This window comes from Xylocopa sonorina, unplaced genomic scaffold (genome assembly GCF_050948175.1).
Source record: "Xylocopa sonorina isolate GNS202 unplaced genomic scaffold, iyXylSono1_principal scaffold0059, whole genome shotgun sequence".
NCBI classification, from domain to species: domain Eukaryota; kingdom Metazoa; phylum Arthropoda; class Insecta; order Hymenoptera; family Apidae; genus Xylocopa; species Xylocopa sonorina.
The window spans coordinates 277,515-300,739 of record NW_027490130.1 but is presented as its reverse complement, the minus strand read 5'-3'; the positions used below and the strand labels follow the sequence as shown (position 1 = coordinate 300,739).

The 23,225-nt window shown below is 39.7% G+C and overlaps 2 protein-coding genes across 2 annotated transcripts; one reads left to right on the top strand and one right to left on the bottom strand.

Moving 5' to 3' along the window:
* Positions 1-165: 165 nt before the first annotated feature.
* LOC143432208 (transformation/transcription domain-associated protein-like) lies at positions 166-22,679 on the bottom strand. Its single transcript, XM_076908971.1, has 11 exons — positions 22,089-22,679; positions 12,888-13,067; positions 12,498-12,797; positions 12,231-12,425; positions 4,383-12,149; positions 2,753-4,111; positions 2,470-2,644; positions 2,155-2,386; positions 1,207-1,849; positions 907-1,120; positions 166-825 (listed from the first exon to the last, which is right to left on the bottom strand). The coding sequence occupies exons 2-11, from the start codon at positions 13,011-13,013 to the stop codon at positions 482-484; spliced, it is 11,355 nt and encodes a 3,784-aa protein (XP_076765086.1). The 5' UTR covers positions 13,014-13,067; positions 22,089-22,679; the 3' UTR covers positions 166-481.
* Positions 13,568-23,225, top strand: LOC143432217 (NACHT and WD repeat domain-containing protein 2-like). Its single transcript, XM_076908986.1, has 26 exons — positions 13,568-13,718; positions 13,777-13,865; positions 14,159-14,275; positions 14,379-14,582; positions 14,672-14,816; positions 14,902-15,127; positions 16,234-16,432; positions 16,507-16,749; positions 16,902-17,099; positions 17,159-17,298; positions 17,366-17,968; positions 18,060-18,165; positions 18,234-18,406; positions 18,692-18,911; positions 18,982-19,194; positions 19,443-19,644; positions 19,740-19,863; positions 19,934-20,287; positions 20,362-20,580; positions 20,683-20,829; positions 20,922-21,127; positions 21,198-21,397; positions 21,463-21,632; positions 21,695-21,853; positions 21,916-22,105; positions 23,079-23,225. Exons 1-26 carry the CDS (start codon positions 13,616-13,618, stop codon positions 23,223-23,225), a joined length of 5,097 nt encoding a protein of 1,698 aa, XP_076765101.1. The 5' UTR covers positions 13,568-13,615.

The following is a 23,225-nucleotide window of genomic DNA, read 5'->3' as shown; positions in this document are numbered from 1 at the left end:
CTCTGTTTTCCCCCTCCTTTAAACTTATAAACACTTTTTGACAAATCGCTATAAATAACTCTTACATTGTAAAGGTAGTATGTACAATAAATGATACAGACGAGTTATTCCCGAAGCGAATATTTGTACACGATATAAAACATGTGTGTTATATGTACGAGAGAGTATAATGATCGAATTCGATTCCGATTCGATAGAGATAAACATCTGTTGGAAATAAATTTTCACGTTTGTGTAGACATAGGAATATTTACATAATTCTTAATTTTCCCAGGAAATCGATGATAAATTTCGATAGAGCTGAAGTGTACAGAGTATCAACTATAATTGTTTTTCATAACTAACGCAATCGAAATTATTGGAAAGAATGATAGAAAGATCCCGCACAAATAAGAATTGTCCACACCCACCAACCACATTTCTTGTATTTATTCACAGTGGAAGCACAAGTAGGCTCGAGAGCTAAGAAAAGAGAACGTATTTACAACCACGGGTGCCAAGACGGATCCATTCGGCACAAATTGTCGTGACTGTTGGCTGCAGCAACTAGGGTACTGACTTTACTGTCGGTCCCGTCAAAATTGGCAAGAGAATTTAACCTTCCAACAATGGCATTAACTGCTTGAGTGACAATCGTTATTAGAATTTCGCCTTTCATATCGCGCGGAGTTTGCGATGCATTTTCAGCATCCTCTTGCTTCTTATTATGATCCGCAATTACTTCGTCCCGGAGAATTGCACGAAGGATTGTATGTACTTTGAAGGATGGTTGGACTAAACAACGCGCCGTGGCAATAGCACTCGCAGTCAGTGGTCCTGATACACCTACACGTAATTAATTATCTTTCAAGCACTTGATAATAATATTAAGTATACATAAAACGAAGTAATACTGACTGTACGAACCTGTACTGGTGAGGAATTCCAGAATATTGGGGGTCAATCGGAAAGGAACTGGCCTGTTGGCATCCAGCTCGCCGGATGTGTCGTCAACGTCAAATTTAAAGTAAGCAATATTGATTAGGCCTGAATCCTGATGTACATACATCATATCTGGGTTCAATCTTGTCAAATGAAGTACGTATTCGGCGAAACAGGCCAATGATAATTGCAGAGTGAACTGCGAAACCGATGTTTATACATTTGGAATAATAATACAAAATAAATTAAATAAACATTTATATAGAAAAGAAAAAATAATGCTACCATTTTTCTGAAGGTCCAATAGTCCGTCGCACCTGGGAATGTTTTAACAGCCCAGTCCTTTAGCATAGTTTTGGCAACCATCGTCGTTTGCACTTCTTTCAGTATGTCTCTTAGAACTTGATGACTCGCCTGTGCGCCTCTAGCTTGCACCGTTGCCAATCTGTCGTAATACCTAGCTATGGGCGCGTCATGCTCTATACCGAATTTCGCACAGCCTTGTTTGTAAATGTCTAGTAAAGAAACCGAAGCCGGGTTGTCTTCGACTAGTCGCATTTGAGGCGAAACAGCGACCACACGGGGAACAGTGAAGTGCAAGAATCTTCTCGAGGTTTCTTTTTGTTTCGCCAGGTAATGGTTTAACATACGTAACAGCTGCAAAACACGTTCCTCGCGTCTCGCATCGCCAAGTCCAGCATCGTTAACAACTAAATAAGGGTATAGACGACCATTATGACCACGAATGCGCAATCTTCTGGCCGCTGTGTTGTGACGTTGAACAACTTCGACTCTGGGCATAAATCTAGCTATTCTCACATAGTAATGAGAGTGCTTGGGTAACAGAAATTCGCCTGGAAGTTCCACTTCGGCGGTCTTCAAGCTGAAGTTGCTTAGGAATCGACACTTTTCCTCTATTAAAAAGGACCTGTTGATAAGAATATCGTAATTATAAAGTTAAATATATTTCGGCTACAAAACTCTTCTTTTTTGTAACACAACACACATTGCAATCCTTTCTTTCTCTCTTTTCTTTTCTTTCCTCTCCTTTTTTAATGAAACAGAATTTGATAGAAATTCATCAAAGTGAAAAAGATTTCATTGAAGTGCAAAGCTCTTCTGAGGTATGGTTTGTTACAGGCGCGAGAGGATGATCGAAAATTGAGAAGGACCAATGTATCAAAGTAGACTTGAAATGAAACAAGCATCATATTGTTGTAGAATTGGGCCTACTTTGGTAATTGCTTAGTTTTTCCTTCTAGGATTTTGATCCACTTTTTCAGCTTGCTAATCAAATTGTGCAGCAACCTCGCTCCAGGTACGGTGAAGTCGAAGTCGCTCTTAAATTGACCTTTCATCTTTTGGAAAACGGGGTCCTGAACGGTAGCTTGAGCTCTTCGCGCCAATGATTCTGAAGCCGCCGAGCCGAACGTGTTGTTCACGTTTTGAGAGGAAGATATGTTTTCTGGGATTTGAAGGGAAAAAAGATCCTTCTTGTATACACCAGCATTTAAATGCTATTACCGGAGCTCAAACGCTGTAACTTACCAATTCCTATACCGAAAGTCGAGACTAATTTCTTTACAAAGTTCAGGGTGTGCGGAGTTATAGTTGCCTCGCTTACGGCGCCACGATTTTCAAACGCTATCGCGTAGCACTTGGCCAGACCTTGCCTCAGTTGCCTGAGAACTTCTTCGTACCAAGTTTCTCGGAACCACACCATCTGAGAGATGCGCAGAAAAGTTAGTTATAAAAAAACATTTATTCAATTATTTTTCACGTCACATGTCATGGTTAAAAAGAAGGTGTGTGTAATTATATTTGTGCTAACCTGATCTACGATACCCTCTAAGCTAGACAAAATAGTAGGATGAATATCCCTCTGCATATGCATAATCTTCGAGCATCGCCACATAGGTGGTGTGGCTCGAATTGGTCCCGTTTCAGGTACTCCTTGTTGTTGCACGTTCCCCGCGCCTCCACGACCTTCGACGCCCTCCTGATTCTTACCGGCAGCCAATTCTGCACTCTTGTACCTTTCACGTTGTTCGATCTTCAATGTAAGATACAAAGTTCTGATCGAAAAGTAGACAGCTTGCGGGAACATCCGTCCAACTTGACTGAGTAAATTCAGGATAACATTCCCCTCGTGTCTAACTAGACACATTAATAACTGAGGTATCCATGGTAACCATTGAATCGGAGGTACGCCTACGGCATATTTATCTACAGCATCCATTAGCGAGGATTTGTCGTCATCATACGTAAGTAGCCAGAGAACTTTCGCCAAGTATTTTCTAGATTTGGACTCGTTCTGGTGTCGACAAGCGTGAAGGAAGCAGGTGATCGCCGAGATTCCAATGGAAATTTGACGCGCATCGCGCGTAAAGATGTGTTCCAAATAGTCACCCCACAAGGCCCAGGCTTTCACCAAAGTATCGTGCAGCTGAACAGCAGCCGAGAAGGCTTTGTTCGCGTCATCGGATCGACCTATTTGCGAGAGCAGCATCCCTTTCAGAGCATAAAATTCTGCGGTCATTTCTTTCGTAAAGTATCGGAGATTCGTCGACTCGATTACCTCGAGACCCTCTTGCAGCTCGTTCTTTCCGCTGACCGAAGCCATCTGTAAGTAACATTTCACTTGTTGCCTGATCTTCTGGAAACAGTCGACGATAGGTACGCTGGGTATCGTGTAAATCCTTGATAGAGAATCCAGGCACACACCACAGAGATTATGCTTTCTGGCTATTTTTCCAAAGTGAATAATCGCCTGGACAGAAGCGTGTACACCGAGCATTGAGTGATTCGTCGTTTGGTCTTGGTGCGAGTCGTAATGACTCGAGATAAAGGTGTAATGGTGTTGTCGCCAGGTGAAGATGTCCGACCAATGGCTTAAGTCATCGGCTATTACAGGCAAACGGTTTCTCCAAGTTTTCACAATAGCTTTCATGTCATGCAACGATGTACTTCTTCCATGCAACAATCCTTGATGAATCTGCATTGCCTCTTGTAATTCCATTATTTGCTGCGCTGCCTGGAGTAAAGGCAGATGCACGTGACTTACTATATGAGGTAATCTGCGCCATTCGCGCATGCAAAGACCGGAGGATAACTCCACGTATCGTTCGACCGCGTTTAGGTGCTGATCCTCGCTGTTGCATATTGCTAGGAAACCTCGATACAGATTCACCTATAAAAATGTTGTTGTTTTTAAGATCAGGAGTAGTCATTTATAATCCTGTACGTCTCGGGACTCGAGAACAATCAACGTCAAAAAAAAAGTAAACGCTTCGATATTAGAATAGTTTTCCCTAAACGACAATAAATTTTCCAAAGCCGGGATACATATTATTAAAGTAAGAGAAAAAAAGAAATTGTTACATTTTTTGACATTGTTGTTTCGGTACTTGTAGATTCAGGATTAGTTCGTTGAGAGAGTGAAAGAAAAATATGATGTACACCTTCCAAGCCATTTCTTTTGGACAGTTGTGCTCCACCTGGGCAAGGGCTTCCTTCATCATTATCCAATTGGGAATACGCCAGGAGCTCTCCAGAATCAAGAAAGGGTTCTTCTCTGCTTTTTTGCTACCATAATCTAGCAACAAATCCCATTGGTTCAGCTCCTTTGCGCATCTTATCCAATGTTGCTCCCAAAGCATCGCTTCTCGTTGTATTTTAAAAGGAGCTGGCGTGGAGACATAGTCCTGTTTAAACTTTGTCATCGCAACATCGTAAGCTCCTTGAGCTTGTTCAAAGAATCCCTGCTGCTCCAGAGCCGTAGCTTGGAGTGTTTCTTTGTAATGAGCATGCTTTTGCCAGAGGCCGGACCACATATCCTCTTCGCATAGCAACGAGTACATATCAGATAGGGAATCCAAGATTTCAGCGTGAGGACTATTGTCAGGCTCAAAGTCATAACAATCCGACTCTCTTTTTATTTTGAACTGACTGTTCCCGTTATCGAATGCCATTTGTTCCAGACTTAGAGTCATTCTATGCCAAAGATTGTGCGATCTACCTAAATACTTCATTAAAGCTGGTCTCATGGACACCGGTGGGTTGCAATGCGAAATCGCTTCGACGAATGTAGCTATTGCACTCGGATGGCAATCTTTTTGAATAACGTGAGTGCCGCTGCAAATAAACGGCACTACATCTGTTATCAAATTGTTTTGTTGATGCTCGTCCAAAATACTCCAGATTCTTGGAAAAGTGTCCAGCCAAACGCGTTCCGCTAAATTTGTATCCATGTGGCAAAGTTGTGCCGCGGCCAGAAGCAATTGTTCTGTTCTGATCTTTTTTGCATACTCTATGAATTCGCCTTGCTTGCCGATCAATTGCGTCAACGTTGCTTTACCCGTGGTAATGATCTCCTCCGGGACGGTAGCTGAATCCACGTTAGACAGATCGATATCTAGAATTTCATCTTTCACGTCGGTAGATTCGGAAATATCCTGAGGTTCCTCCTTTATGGAAGTGTATATCATGAAATTTTTGTGCTCTTCGCTGTCTGTCATGCTTATCAAAGAAGTTATGCTTGGCAGCAAGTTATCCTGATTGGATATCTGTATTTGAGTGGTCGAGTTAGCTGTAACGAGAAGTAATTCGATACATTGCTTGATCCAATAATGAGGACCTATCGCGTCCCAACTCTGACTGCAAATAATGTATAAAAGTCTGTCGTGCAGTCGTCTTCTCATCGATGCATCGAAAACCTCAAAAAATTTCGCTCGTATCTGAGGTTGAATACATCTTAAACCAGACAGGAAGGCAGGTTCTAATTTCGACGTCAATTCAGACGATTTTAGTGTCTCATCCCTATAAATGAAATTAACCAGCTCCAAAAATTGCCTGTTCAATTCCAAATCATCAGGGAACCGTTTCTCCACGTACTGCATCATTTTAACCAGAAGAATCGACTTTTCTCGGAGACTGGGCGCTTGATTTATCGCTATAGGATTTTTATTCTTCATCCACTCCTCTAGCATCTTTGTAATCGCTTTCATCACCTTTATATCTTGCGTTTTTTCTATTAAGCCGACCAGAATCGATCCTATAAATGATTTTCTCATCTCCACGCCCATCACCACTACACGATTCTTTACCAGATCTAAACTAAGGATGAGTAACTCGCTCCCAACTGGATTAGCCTCTGTCTGAGTAGAATGCAGATGATCTTTAGCCATTCTGTGAAGGACTCTCATGAATGGAGTTATCAGTCGATCGATATAACTGGGATTATTCGTGCAGGCAGCTTTCAGCATCATCAATGTACCAAACAACGTGCTTGGTGTGGCTGTAGTATTTTTTTCATATGTCGCCAAACCATCCACTATAAATTTACCAACGGTAGTGTACAAAGTGTCCAATTCTTCATATTTGGAGGCAACTGTGGAAGAAGTTGGTTCTGCTGGGAATATTGTCATCAAACGGGACAATAATCCATGAACCAAGCGAATTACTTTGGTATTGCTGCTTGCTATGCAAGCGCCGATGCCCCTTTGTAATGGCTTGAAACTTGCTAATATTTGTTCTCTTTTCATGACACCGAGCAGAAATGTCAAGACTTCTAATGCCGTGGAGATATTACCATAATTAGGTTGAGGGCTATCTACGCTAGCCAGGACTTTATCCAACCAGGCCAATTTAAGATCGCACGATTGCGGCCAAACGTCCGGCTTCAAGGCCATCTTTAACAGAGCCACGCAACGTCTAGAGAGCTGTTCGCCTGGGTTGCCATGAATCGTGGTAACATCGTTAACTTGACAAGCTAGTCGGAGCAAAAAATTTAAAATCGCATCGGCATGGGCTCGTTCGATAGGTTTCGTTGACCCTGGTTCCAATCTAGGCAAGATAACTGGAACCGTTGCACCACTCCCTGCAGCTGCCTGAGTGGTCATACGTTTCGTTCCACCTGGATCATCATTAATAGGTCGCTTAACAGACCCTATAGCCGTTTTGTTGCTACCAGACTCGTTACTTTCCGCTTCATCTTTTATCCTGTGCAATTCCCATTTGATGATCACTTCTGCCAGTTCCACAGCTAGCCGTCTGTGCTCTATGGTGGCCGTCGGACTGAATCCTAATCTCTGAATCGAGTTGACTATGTGCTGGACCAAGTGATGCCGCACAGGATAATATACTTTGTAGTGTCTAACTACCAATTGAAGAATATGGAATAATTGTTGCATGGAATGTCCTTCTTCGACGATGATCTTTTTGGTCCAGTGCGTCAGCATAGTATTACCATCTTCCATTCTGACAGGCATAGCAGGAGTCAAGATCTCCAACGCTTGTCTGACCACGTTTCTCGCGTCCAATGCATGAGCTTTTAAGAGACTGTGAAAAACTTGAAGAACTATTCTCTTGTGAATGGCGAACTTGGCGATTATGTGGCTGAGAAGCAAGTGACCGTGATACCTGGTCGTAGGATCAACGCAATTTTTTCCTAAAAGACAAGGCCATGCGAATGTCATCAGTCTGCGTAGTTTGTTACCTTGCCTCTTGTTACTGACATCGTGAATGTGTTGAGAAGCCTGCTCCACGAGGAGACACGAAAATTGTAGTAACGAAATACGAACGCAGTCTGCGGAACCAAATGGATTATCCGGATCTATGATCTTACTGATGAACACGGAAACCACATTTTCCGGATTATCTTGGTAAGGCATGGGTGCTCCACCGATTAACTTCATGCCCTCGCCCCTTTCAAAACTGACGGCAAAACAAGGTATTACAATTAACTGTAACACGTTTGCTTTCAATTCCTGAGACAAATTATTGGTAGGAAAATGGTCGACGAATCTGAAGAAAGCACTTCGCTTCCACTCGACTGTATACTCCTGTGCTACAGTATGTTCGAGAAAGTCTCGCAGAAACTGAAAATCAGGAATGAACCTGTCGCAGGTCGCTCTCAATAATTGAAACAGTAAATCGATCTCATTCGGATGATGGCGGAAATAGTGCAACAAAATTTTTACAATAAGTTTCGGTTCCTTCCAGTGACAATAATCGACACTCTCCACCTTTTTATGCAAACCTTGATATTCATCGTTGCACCAAATTTGCTTTAATGCGGTAACCAGCTGGTTCTGGGCCGATAACCATTGTTCATCGAATTTGATCAGGATAGCGATAATTTTAATAGCTTGATGTTGAAGCTCGCTCTTTTCGTTCTGAGCCAAGTTCGAACTCGTCTGAGAATGCGCGAGTAGCATAGTTATCAATCTGGCCGTGCTATTGTGTAATACGTCTCGGAATGGTTTTCCGTCTTTCTGTTTGATAAGAAATTCCAGGTACCTGCTCCATTGTTGATCTTTGATATTGTTATCGTGTAAAAATAAATTCAGGGTTTCTGTCGGGTACCGTAATAAGAATTTCATCAGAGGGATACGAAACGGACTGGATACTTCAACCATCAATGATTTTTCTGTTTGCAAAACGAGTCTGCATAGGATATCGATGAATATCGGAGTTGCCGCAGGGATTTCGTGAAATATCCCTATAATGGTAGCTATTTTCTGCTCGTTCTCTCCGGACTTTGAAATTCCTTTGTGCGCCTGAATTAAATTCTCTAAGAGCTTCTTCAGGTGTTGCAATAACTGTTCGCAGAGAGTGGTACTAAATGTGCTGGGGAACAATTGCGTCAAATAGGAAAGTCTTTTCACACAATTGAGACTCAGGTTTCTGTGATCCCCTAGTGTCAACAACATTGGTCGCATGATGGTGTGTACGGTTTGCATATCTATCTGAAACCCAGCTATGAATTTCTGCATGCACTCAAAAGCCGCTTCTTGCAATTCTGCATTTGGTTTTTCCAAAGCCTTGTACAAAACCCCAAAAATTCTTTCTCGACAGGATACGATGTAGTGGCACGCTGCCAAGGCTCTTAGAGCTGATTTTCTGAGAGGTATAAGGTTCGAAACGGACTTGTAACAGGGTAATTTATTCAGGTTAGCATCCTCAGCCTCGCTAAGGGCTAGAAGCTCTTGAAAGAATACATCGTGTTCTGTTAAATCTATTGTGAAAAGGCGTGGATTCAGCGTTGTGCAAAATGTATTTCCATCGATTAGACCTATCTGAGCGTTTGCTGGTTGATGCCTGAGCAAATGCTTTTTGGGCGGAATCATGTCTGCCAAGACATCTTTGTGCGGTTCCATTACCTCGGTGACCGTTTTATTTTGTATTTCAGCGAGCAAACGCAATGAGGCCATAGCCTGTTCTCGTACCAATGTGTGAGGCGAAGTAACTTGCCTGACCAGCTCGTGGGTGACCTCGTACAAACTCTTATTCTGTGCCTCGATCAACTCTGTGTTTCCATCTTGAATACCAGGATTAACGCAAACTCTGAGCATCTTTTCCAAATTCGCTTTGGCCATGTCTATCGCTCCATTCGATACTTCCTCTGTTAGATCCATCATCACGAACATCAGGGCCTTCAAGAAGACGAAAAGATGATTCAACACCCATTTCGTTGCCATTCTTTCAAAAAGGAACTTGATAGCGATGCAACCACCCAACTTTGCGTACCAGGCACGTTCGTAGCAAAGGGAACACATTTTCTCAGCTACGTATTCCATCAGGGGTAATTGACAGGCTCGTTCCTTCGAGCCGAGAATGTTAGTTGCAGTCTCGAGGATTAATACGAGGGCCAAATGTCCGGATTTATATAATTCTTTTTCTTCGTGGCCCATAATAACAGCCAACGCATCGATCAGAACCAAAGGATCTTGACCCTGCATACGAACTTGTCTCCCAGTTAAACAAAACGGACCAGCCTGTTGCGCTATAGCCACCATAGTATAATGTCTCACAATCGACACAACGGTGCCAAGTACAGAGTGTCTTAGCTCCTTTATCTCTGCAGCGACAAACAATCCAGTTAAAGCTGTTTGCTGAACGTTCCTTGCGACAGCATCTGGGCACTGATAATGAGGACCACGTTGATGCGGGATTTTTCCGTCTTTAAAGCTAGGATGCATGAATAATTTATACAAAATAGCACTGTTATCGTCCAGTCTTAGCGAAGCAGCCAAGTAACAGCTGATCGCTTCCCAACATTGTCGACGGTAAAACGTATCTGTACTGTTTGATTTCAAGGCATTGAACGCAGTCTCGATCACTTTTTCTATAGGGAAATCGATCGGTTTTGTGGGTTCCTGGAAGTAGACTACAATAGCCGGCGAATTGGTCTCTCGGTCATTGTATTCAAGCTTTTGCGGTTCGATCATCATTTTTCGGTTACCACCACCGAATTTTCCTAAAACTCGGAATGCCACGTGGGCTTGATCGGTTGGATTATGCAACGTTCTCCAGAGTGCTTGCATCAGGTCAGCCCGTACTGGTTGTATGTGCTCGTACAAAAAGTCAGGCTGAAGATTGTCCACGCATAACTCGAGAGTGCGTAATCCCTGGCTAACCAAACAGTAACTTCCGTTTAAAGCTGAGACCAAGGGATCCATTAACATCGGTAGATAGGGTAAAAGGGAGCTGAGTCTCACTGGGACTGTCAGGCACAGTTCTACGAATAGGTCCTTCATATGCTGTCTGTGTAAGCCTGATTGTAATCTATTTAAGCCTTCCAACATATTCGGAAGTAGAGGTAAGAATTCTTGATATAAAAGATCGTGTGAACCGCCGCCGATGGATCTGAATAGAGCTCTTAATAAAAGAAAGTAGTTATAAGGTTCCTTTGCCGACATGGCTAACTCTATGGCTCGATTGACAATTTGATTCAAATGGGGCCTGAGCATATGCTCATTCTCAGCCGGGAAAAGGGATACACTGCCAAAAACTAGTTTAAAAAGTCTTAAATATAAATTGCTTCTCTCCACGTTAGAGCCCATATCGCCCATTCTCTCTAATAAATACTCGACTAATATCGTTGCAAAGGTGGACGATATCGTAGGGCTGGACAAAAAGGCACTTCCAATTATCTGCAACGCACAATTCTTGAATATCCTCTCGACCATGTAGTCTATCGAGGTCGAGAATATTTCCTGAAATGTTTGTGGATTCATTTGGGTGAATACGTTCCCAAAGAGCTCCAACACTTCCTTCTCTTCCCTGGTTCTTATCGTCTGAGACTGGGCCGGTCTACCTGGCTGTGCGATAGTACCGATCGTGGGTGGACCTATCGTGTAAATGTCAAAAGCTGGCAATGCCCATTTAACCAGTTTGATATAAACAAGAGTTTCTCTTGTTTGAAACTGATTCGACTGAGTCACTTCGCCAGTTTTGCTATTAATACAGTTCGCAGTGATAGCTTTAGCACCGTGCACTAAGCTTTTCACTAAATTCCTGTAATCAGCCACGTTGTAGCTCATTGCCTGGAAGGCAGGGAATCCGAATTTTGACTTTCCACTTTCTTTCTCTTCGTTCAGATCAGGGATAACTGGTTTAACGTCCTCCGTTTTCACGTCTAAACTAGGCGGTGTCATCTGTTTAGCTTTATTACGTAGAATCGGTATGTAAATCTTCGCTATGGTCTTGAACTTTAATACAAATACTAGGAGAATCCGCATCAATAGCTCTCTACCTTGGGTACTGTTTTCAGCGTCGGACCTTTGCCTTACAGTGTCTACTAAGTTCATTAATAATTTACAGGAGACCATCTGAACGGTTGTTGGAAGGCTCTGATCCAACAAATTTTTGCTGTAAAGATGTACGGCTCTGGATACATCGCTCAACGGTAACGAAAGTCTAACGTGATGAACTAGGTCTGCCAATGTAGAGTACGCCAGAGGTCTAAGGGATTCATGCGTGGTCCATCCTCGACCGATAAATATATCTTCATCAAAAAAACACTCCATGTGTGGTATAAACTTATTTCGAAGGTCCGTGGCCAATATGTGTCTCGATGCGATCACTAATTCTTTTCGTAAATGTGCCACCTCCATAGGACACAGAGTGAATAAACCCAGAATACCTTTTACCAATATCGAACTATGCTGAGATACAACTTCTTGATAGACTCTGATGACGTACGCCAGAAAAGATAGAGTTTTGATCTGAGCACCCATAAAATCAACGAACACCTCCTTATTAAATCCAGGAGACGCTCGATGCTGGGGGCTAGGTTGCAACGTTATGGTCGTAATCACAAGAGGAATGAAATCAGACACATCCTGGTGCACATTCTGTTTGTACAACTGATTCATAAGCACAACTATAATCGGCAATTCTTGTAGCACTTTGAGCGACAATACTGCTTTGGGAATTAGATTGTACTGAAAGATGAAGATTGGCGATTAGGTTGGTTCGTTCTAATTATCTTTTACTCAACGATTGAAAGTTTTGTGGATACTTACCGTAACTACGGTACCATCTGCTGCTTTCTTTTCACTCTGTATAGCCGTGATTGTGAACGTTTCTTTTAAAAGTGCCTCTATGTTTATTTCTGACAAATCCTTTACTCTGAGGGGTGGTCGAGGCTCAAATATTTTTGGCAAGTTCTTTGGCAACTCACTGTACACCGATTTAACGAATTGTAAAAAATATTGTATCTGCAAATGAAATAATAGAGGATTAAAATTGCGTCGAAACACTTGAAACATTTTTAACACAAGACTACTCACTTCTGGATTAAACGTTGGCTTGTACTGTTTGTGCAGTTCGATGATGATCCTTAGGCAGACTAACACGTTCTCCTCGTTGTCGGTTTCCAATAATTTCGACATCAGACTCAAAATCTGTTTCACGTATGGACGTAGGTAATCGTTACTGGGTAATCTATGTATCATCTCTAAAATCAATTTCCTAACTTGTTGGATGTTGTATTCTGATATGAAGTGCGGTTCGCCCTCTTGGAGTATCTTTAAAAAAATTTTCATCATGTGGTCAAGAAATGCCGGATATTGCGAGGAGCACATGATGACCTGAAATAATTCAGTATCCATAAAATAATAAATATCGTTGGACGTAAGAAAAAATTTCGTTGTATCATACGATCGGGAAAAGAAGAATACCTCGAAATTTTCTGACAATTCTTGAGCGGCCTTCAGCTTCAATTCATCTTTCGAAACTGGATCGGCCAGCATGGTCACGTACGACCTGTACGTGTTCATCTGCGTCACTGGGTCCGGTGGTGCCATTTTGATTGTTCAACCAAAGATTCTACTTGCGTTAGGTCTGGTCCATTAGAAAAGCTGCACAGAATTCAAAATTATAAACGTTTCTCTTTTGTTCGAACTTGGTATCGCTAGCTTCATAAAAGAGTAGTAAATTCGTTCAACTTGAACCAGTTTGTTGTATCTTTTATTCTTTAAAATCAATGATGCACACTTTGGTCCGTGTAAACAACCCTTGGCAACCACTCAGCTGTCTCTTCCTGTCTACTTTAACCGAAGATTTTTAATTAATCACATTACATTATTACATTACATTACATTACATTTATTAGTCAGTAATTTCTCTGGTGTTTATGCGGTAAATTGTCTTTTGTAATTTGCAAAAGTCTACAGAGAGACTTACTGGTTGGTCCTCAAGTGGTGATTGCAGGATTATACGCAAGTTATACGTGACTAGATGTCAGGGGTAAAGGAATATATATCCACAACCTATAAATGGTCACGAAATTCTATGTACGATCTCAGTTCTCTTGCAATGCGGCTGGTAACCTGATGTAATTCGAATTTACCAGCGAAAAGGTGTCAACGATTTCAAAATCAAATATATACAATTAAAGTCGTAAAAAATGGACGAATCGACCATTGACTCGATCTTCGCAGGGTCTTTGAAGTCCTTGCCAGCTGTTAGCTCCAAAATCGTCAGAATTTTTACAAGTTCCACTTTCACAGGTAAGCGCTTCGTTGCTCTTTTTTTTAAATATGTATTAATTGAGATACTTTACTTAAGATACGGCGATGGAGCGCAACACGTTAATGGCACAATGTTATCCGAAGCTTAAGGACTACTGCAGAGAAAAACATGGATTGGAGTTTCAGGTAATAACGAAATGATATGTAATTGAAAGAAATCATACGTACTTTGAAGATGTCGCGTATGTTATATCATTAATAGATATAGTTAAGGTATGTGATCAATATTATATTATACGAGCTCTATCTGGCTGACCTTGACGAAAGAATTGATTTCTATCGTACCAGGCACCGATCTGCGTGCGAACCCGTAAAACTTTTCCGAAGTTCGACTAGAAAGCTCCTTAACTCAATAGATTCCAAATTTAGCTCGTTAAACGAATATAAAATGATAATTGTATGCAATAATTCAATTTTAGGTGGTTGATATGAGATGGGGTGTACGGGATGAAGCCACTGATGATCATATGACCACAGAACTTTGCATGAGAGAAATTGAAAATTGCCAGAGGCTCTCGATGGGTCCAAATTTCGTGGTAGGAAATAATTTTAAGAATATTATATACAAATGAAGATAAAGTGATTTCTTTACTAAAGATAAAAAAGAAAATAGATTTAAGTAGTAATGTTCTTTGAAAGGTGTTTCTTGGACAGAAATATGGCTACCGTCCTATTCCAACGTACGTTCTCAGTTCAGAGCTGGAAATGTTAAGGACAGAATTGGAGAGTCAAGGAATGGACGTTAGTCTTCTGGATAAATGGTATAAAAAGGATAGTAACGCGGTTCCACCGACGAGTATCTTGCAACCGATATCATCGATTTTGAAGAATTTTAATAACAAAGTACGATCAATTGCATTTTTCGCTGATTTAAAAAAAAAAAAAGAAAAATACATGAAATATAAGCGCGTGCGTGATTTCTTATAATCCAGAGAATACCAAAGCTACAGCAAGAAGATCAGGCTGTATGGTGGGACACAATGTTGAAGATGCAAAAACTATTTCGAAAAGGAGCACAGTCTTTGTATAACAATGGAAAATTTGATAAGGATACTATGCACAATTACTTCATGTCAGGTGCGTATTTAGAAGAAAAAGGAGAAATAAAAAAAATTAGGTGCGCGAAGATAAATTGTACTCATTAATTATTGTTTACGGACAGTCACCGAAAGGGAAGTGATTAATGGTATTTTGAACGTCAAGAACACTAAAAATCATTGTTTAGCATATGTGCGATACATAAACAATATTAATCTACAAAATCTGAGAAAAGCCAGTTTATTTTTGGACATTGCTAATAGGAGTTTAGATAATGAGGCGTCAAAGTTATTGGCAAATCTGAGGGATGAAAGACTTCCCGAGAAAATCGAAAGCACAAATTTACAAAGGTATTTTTTCTCAAAAAGAATCTACAGTAGTTACTAAAAAATATTAATTTACACTTGTACCTGTGTACTTTATTATTGGATATTATTGTTATTATTTATTGGCAAATCTACTACGTACACGTATCTAGGTACGATAAGGATACTCTAATAGTTCTAATCGATCTCGTGGCTTTCTTTTTTCATTTCGTAACAACTGCACACTGCTTTAGTGGGATTTTTCAATGACAAGAAATTTAATGCATATATCTATTATGAATATACCATCTCTATAATATGATGAATAAATCAATAAATACAGGATGTTCGGTAACTGGTGATACAGTGGAAACCGTTGAGTGTGGGTGCACTTGATCACGTCTCGGTACAACAGATCTCACTATAAATCGTAGTCTCGATGGGGCACGTAAATTATGAACACGTAATGAAATACTTTGTTTGAAACAAAGTTTATTCTTACAGAAATTGCTGAAAATGTTGCCCATCCTGCCGAAAACATAGTTCTGCTCTTCTAATTAAATTTCTATGAACGCTTTCTATGGTATTCGGTTGTTTTAATGTCTAAGAGACTACAATAATCTTTTCTTTCGATTGCTCGCAACTTGTGATTTCTTCAGAATACACAATCGACTTAACATGATTTCATAAGCAAAAGTCAAGCGGAGTCAAGCTTAGGAGAGCGTGGTGGCCAAGTTATTGTTCCACTACGACCAATCCAACTTCGGTAATGTTGGTTTAAAAAATCTCTCACAGCTAGGAAAACATTTCCGTGATATTGCAAGTGTTTATCAATGATCTATAGTGAGATCCGCTATATCGAGACACGATCAAGTGCACCTGTACCCGGCGAAAAATTGTTATTCTATATTTTCGACTTGTTTTTTCATGTAGAATCACCCTTTTTCGGTTGTACCACCAATTACCGAACACCCCGTATAATATAAACGAAACTTAATAATTAATCAGCACGTAAATAAATAAATAGTATGTAGTAGGTAAATAAATGAAAATGGTTAGTATGGTATATATGTATATATGTATATCAATACTCTATTGTAGCTGTTGTACTTCTACACCTTTTTCCTACACTTTTTATATTTCGATCAAAGGTACACGGTGGAATGGATTGGACGAGAAGGTTTAGATCCAGAAACTCACAGTGAATACCTTCAACACTTCATAACGCACTTCTATCGAAACATAGTGAAGTTAGTAGACCGTGCCATGAGGAAAGAAGATAGCTCTGCGCAAGGACAGATCATAACAGAAATATTGCAACATTTGCATGCCTGCAACAATTCAGTGAAAGTAAGCTTAATAAATAGTTTATCATTATAAACAATAACAGTGAGAGATTTATAATAAATAAGATTAAACTGTAGGTATTTTATGGGAGGGAGGATTCATTAGAAAAGATTAAGGGGTATATGTTAGGCGATAGTGATAAACCTTTGGTGTTGTACGGAGAAGGTGGATGCGGAAAGACGTCTTTATTAGCAAAGAGCGCAGGATTGACAAGTAGCGCCTGGCTTACTGGGAAAAAGCCGATTAACATAATTCGATTTCTTGGAACGACACCAGACAGTAGCGCTCTGACACCTACACTAATTTCCATATGTCAACAAGTAAGAGCAGCTAGATTATTATAATATATCCTGCTATTCTGTAGACAGATGAAGATAGTCGGTGGTTTGTTGAAAGTTTAGAAATGATCACAATTAAGTAATTCTTCACGTAACAACGATAGAATGGAGATAACGTTTTCCCTTCATCGTAGATTTCGTACAACTTTATGTTGCCATTCGAGGAAATACCTGACGACTTGGTACCACTGACTGCGTATTTTAAATACCTCTTAACCCTAGCTACGGACGAACAGCCGATTCTATTGTTTTTGGATAGCGTCGATCAATTAACTGGAGTTCAGGGAAATAAATTATCCTGGTTGCCTACACGACTTTCGTCGAATTGCAAGGTACGGGAATATACATACATTAAAATCTATTGCAGTTTATATCGTTGACAATATTTCAGATGATATTATCGTGCGCCTCCGAGGAATTAAACCCGGTTATTTCTCGAGATTATCAACTGTTACGCAGGATGATAGATATCGAGGAAAACTTTATCGAAGTGGTCGCTCTTGGCGAAGACCTTGCCATGGACGTGATAAGGTACCACTGTAAAATAGCCAAATACACTTTCGCTACTCCTTATCTCACTATCGAATAATATTCACAGGATGTGGATGAAAACAGCTCATCGAGATTTGAACAATTACCAATGGCGTCTAGTGGCGAACGCCATATCGAAATGCTCGTTGCCAATTTTTGTAAAATTAGTTTTCGCTGAGATCTGCAGATGGAGAAGTTACACAAAACCAGCGGACACCCATCTGACTTGCACAGTGATGGACAGTATCATGATGCTGTTCGAGAGAATCGAGAAACAGCACGGGAAAATTCTGGTTTTCCACGCGTTGGCTTACATAACCGCGGCTAAGTCTGGCTTATCCGAATCCGAACTCGAAGATCTGATCTCGTTGGATGACAAAGTCCTGGACGATGTATACCAATATCATTTACCCCCGGTGAGGCGAATACCACCTTTGCTCTGGACTAGAATACGAAATGATCTGCCTAATTACTTGAGCGAGAGAGAAGCCGATGGTGTCAGCGTTCTTAATTGGTATCACAGGCAATTTCGTGACACCGCTAAGGAACGATACTTTAAAAATATGAACATGGCTCTGTACTTTCATTCGATGATCGCTGATTATTATCTGGGCATCTGGGGAGGTGGACGACCTAAACCATTTAAATACACCGAGATTCAGAGGCATCGGTAGATAATTAATGATATTTAGAACGAACAATTTCCAGGTTTAAAATTTAGTAGACATTTAAAATGTAGTGTATACGAATTAAATCGGCAGATTTAACTTGGCAGACAAGGAAGGGGTGGCAGATAGAAAAGTACCAGAGCAACCCTTAGCGTTTTATTCGAAGGATGAAACCATCACGAGATACAATTTAAGGAAGGTAAAAGACTACATTGAAGTTCGCTCTAATAATTAATTCTTTGTGGTCAATGCTTTGGTCTTGTTTAGCTTGGTGAGCTACCCTTCCATTTGATCAGATCGCGACGTTTCAACGACCTGTTCGAAAGCGTTTTGTTCAACTACGAGTGGCTTCACGCCAAATTAAGTTCCTGCCCGTTACAAGCGGTGCTCTCGGACTTTGAAGACGCGTGTAATTTCATTGATAATCAGAGTATTGTCAGGTAAAATAGCGACATTATATTTTATACGAGTTATTCAAATTACACATAAAATTATCGGTTTAACTCAGAGATATTGATCGAGTTGTTCATTACTGCTTGTTAAAGTTAGCTTTATGTTTGCATTTAAATATTCTCATATATCTGATACAGCCGTTTCTCTAAATTCTGTTCAAGCAAAGAATAAAAAATGGTATCAAAAATAATGATGGAGATCAAAACCGAAGTTGATTGCTTTTCCACATCGAATACTTTAATCCCTAGTAATAATACTTTCCCTTTTTTCAGAGAGTTAATGCTGGTGGCCGATGCACTTCGATTAGGCGGTGCAATTTTGGGTTCCCATCCGGATATGCTGGCACCTCAATTAATAGGTCGATTGTTACCTGAAATCGGTGGGAACATGAACGTGAAAATGCTGTTGCGAGCGTGCGATAACGATGGTGCGAAGAATTGTGCCCTGCTTCCGGTTTACCACTGTCTACATACACCTGGAGGACCGTTAAAGGTGAAGTTCGACCGACTACAATACCTAATAGCTAATTTGAAACGCCGCTTCAACTTTGTAAATATTTTAGTATTCGCTGGAGGGCCATCAATTTGCCGTATTTGGCTTTTGCCTTACGTCGGATTATCGGTATGTGGTCTCGATATCGAATCGATTTATCACTTGGGATCTGAGCACCAGCGACATGACCAGGGATGTGAATCCTGGTGTCGAGGGTATTATGCAGAATCTCGTCTTGAGTCCTGATAATAGATACGCCGCTGCGTTTACCACTAACAATCAGGTATTATTGATAATATTCGATAATATGCTAAGTTTCGCATACTCTACAGATTAATATCATTGAACTCTACATTGTGCCATTATGAGAAATTCAAAGCAAACGAGAATACACTTTGCAAAATATAAAACAAAAATATTGTTATAAAACTTTAAATGAGTGTACATTTGTAGGACCTTGATGAATATATTATAAGACAAAACTGTCTACTAATAATGAAATTTCCGTTCCTTCTTATCCTCTCCAAACAGAGTGTCGTTTTAAATACTTTGACAAGCGAGTTTGTGGTTATCGATAACCCGCTTCCAAACGCAGATCCAGTGTACGGGGTGCATATGACGAATCAGTTCTTTTTCGTGTACGGGAAATTAGGCTGGTGTAGATTCGATCTGCGAGGAAACTTGTTAGAGACGCATACGAATCCAGAGGATTCAAACAAGTGGCCAATTTTGCGTAAGTAAAGCGAGGCGACTGCTGCATTTATCAGCAGTCTTCAAACTTCAACTATCGAAGAATAACTCTCTAAAAAATGCACCTATTCTAAACAGATGTGGAGCACACGAGTTTAGATGATTACAGAATAATATTCTGGTCTGGTAATATGGAGGACACAAATATGCTTGTGTATACTTATAGGAAGAAGAGATCGCTGGAGCCCTTGTATTTTCACAGGTGAAATACCACACAAATCGATTCCCTCTCGATCAGCATTAAAAGCGTTCTTACAATATCTATTTTGCAGCGTAATGGTAATGACTAACAATAAAAAGGTTCTGTACGCTTGTACGAGTAGAAATGATTATCGAATCACGAAATACATCAGTGATGGAACGTCTTCCCAATGGGAGAAGAGTTTTGACATGCCCAGAGCCTGTAACGATGAGGTCGAGTACTTGTTGCAACTGAAACTGGACAGAGAAGAAGAGATGCTCTTAGCTACCAGTGCGAATGGTTTTATCGTGTGGTTCTTGGAAGATAAGAGTGACGCGTACGTCCTAATGTTACCGAACGGTGTTCGAAACATCAGCACGAAGATGATGTGCTCGAATTCGATCATGGTCAGCGGTTCGAAAAATTACGCGGTCGCTGGTGTAAGGTAACTTTCATTCTACAGAAAACAAAGAAATTCGATTCTAAGAAAGTTCCTACGTCTCTCCGATTGGATTCTAGGAAGAATCTATACGTTTGGAATCTTGAGACAACCGAGTTGGTGAAAATATTGGATGCCCATTTCGCGAGAATCATTCAATTGGAAGCGTTGACCGTTGGGAATTGGAATAGCGTGGTTACATCAAGTATTGATAGAAGTGTGAAAGTATGGAATATAAACAATATTTTTGAACAGGTTCACGTGATAGACAGACACGAGCTACAAATTGACATGATAAGGTAAAGAATTTTACGTCCACCTACCTCCCCTTATGGGTATAAATAAGTATAAATAGGTTTCCATCGTGTTGTTAATAATTTTTAAAATTTTAACTTTAAAAGTTTGGCAGAGGAATGCAATTTGGCAGCGACGGTAACCAGAGATTGTGTAGGAATTTGGGACCTGGAAACGGGAAGATTGATCTCGAAATTAGCGGACAGTCCATTGGGAGCAATTGTTACACACGCTTGCATAACACAGGATGGAAAGTCTGTTGTTCTAATTGAATTAATAATAAATTAATCCCGTGCAGACGCGTTGCGAGCGTTTTTATTTAAGCGTAATACGTACCATATTTCAGATATATTATATCGACCGAGTCAGGTAATGTATTAATATGGAACAGAATTACAGAGCAAGTGTTGTACAAAGAGGAACAACAGCATGTGAGGCAATTGATGCTGGTTGAAAATTCGTCCAGATTTATAGCTGTCTCAAGGCCGAAAAATCCGTCCGGCGTTGAAAGCATGAAAGCTACTGCTACTCTTTATACGAGGATCATCCCCGGTATATCAATAATTAAACAAGTATTTAGAACATTATGTTGGTGCTAATTGTTGTTAATCGTAATTAACAGATGGGAAAATAATATATACATTGGAATATCTAGTCAGAAGCCAGACAGGTACTCCATTTCGAAATGTTGTGATCACTTCTGATAATTCTTTTCTGATTGCTATAGCAGCCGATAAGGGTAACAAAGATTGTGTTATTATATATAATGCAAAAACGGGAGCGTTAATAAATAAAATTCCAGTGAAATTACCAGGATTTAAGGTAAGAATGATAATTGAATGGTAGCTAGAAATTTTGTTTATACCGAATACAAATTTTTGTTGTAGGATATCTTGTGCGTTACTCCTATGCCCAATAAACCACATTGGGTAGGGATCATTGGATCTGAGAAGGGTACAATTTTGGATATCAATAAAAAAAAGATTATCCGCACGATTCCCAAATGGAGTGGGAGCATTAGCAAAGATGGGAAATATACATTATACGCGCCGAGCAGGTAACGTTTCTTTTTGTATATTCCTATATATGTACAATTTTAATGCAATACCTTTATTATAGAGGTGGTTTAGAACTTTTAGAGTTAAAGAAAGGTAGCACTGTAAAAACATATATACCGAAAGTAGCAGAAGGTGTTTTTACTGTAATATCTATGTTCAACCGTACAGATGAATATGTTCTCTATTACCATAGTGGAAGGAAAACTATACGTATATTTAGGTAAATGTATAAAAAGATAAAATTTCAGAAAAATATTATCAATTCTTTTTATGTATTTATAGATCGTCAGACTGTGAAATGATAGCAAATTATAGAGTTCAAGCAGAGCTTAGCGCTATCGATAGCACTTATGATGGTAAGAGTTTAGTGTTAGGAACAGTTGATGGTTGTGTATCTGTTTTAGCCATAGTAGACCCTAAAAAAGAGGAGATGAAAGAATATGTTGCAAGCTTACCATCTCGTGATGAAAATGTAAGTAAACAACTGCATACATTATCACACAAGTAAACAAACAAGACATGTCTTCGAAAGAATCGTAGAAACAGTACATGTGTAGGGAAATATTTTTGTATCCTTCATTGATTTTGTTTTATAATTTTCTTAACTGACAATTTTTCGAAAAATTATTGCTACCCGAATTGTTCGATACTGAATTCTTCAATTTGTTTCCAACACTGATTTGTCAACTATGGAAATATAGGTTAGGATAAACACTTGCCGCATCGGTGTGTTATTAAAAATATTTAAAGATAATTCTCAGGTCTCAGAAATCAAGCGAATTAATTAAACAAGCTTAGAAGAATTTCGAACACTTTAATAACACTTTTATAATCATTTTGATCAAAATCCAGATTCATCACAGTGTTCCGTTCAAAAATGAAAATAACCATAATTGTCGCGTATAGGCGTATATATTGTCCACTGAAGTTTAAAATGTTAATGATTCTTTTTTAAAATTAACAAGAACTACCTTATTTCATTTGATTACGAAAAATAGAAAATTACACACACGTAACACGAGTACCGACCAACAAACTCAAAACACTCAACCACGATATTCTTTCTCTCTTACTCTCAAATTCAGTTATTTTTACATATACCAACTTCGATGAGAACAGCATTACCGAGAACTTGGAATTTCTCTAGCTAGTCAAATTCAGTTAAGGCATTAAACCATTAGTTTGCTAAAACTGATGTTTAAATTTGTTAGTGTAATTTTAATCTTAAACACATATCTACGTGAGCTACATGTGAAAATAAAATTAGATATTTTGGGGTTGAGTGTAACAGTTGGCATGATCGCTGTATAAATCACTTTCGATTTTTAAATCTGTACGTGTATAATATACATTGCAGTTTCTACTATTTTTTTGCCAAATAATTAAGATTTTAGTGAATTCAATTTGTTTTAGAAAATTTAATGAACAATTTAATGTATTTCCAGTGGAAAAAGAAGAATGAAAAGCAGCGAGCGACAATTAAATTTAAAGCAGCCGTTAGAATTGCCCGTGTAACTCGTGATTTAAATGCAGTTATACGAAATACAAATATTGCAGAGAGGATCGAGGAACTAGATGAAAATGTAGAATAA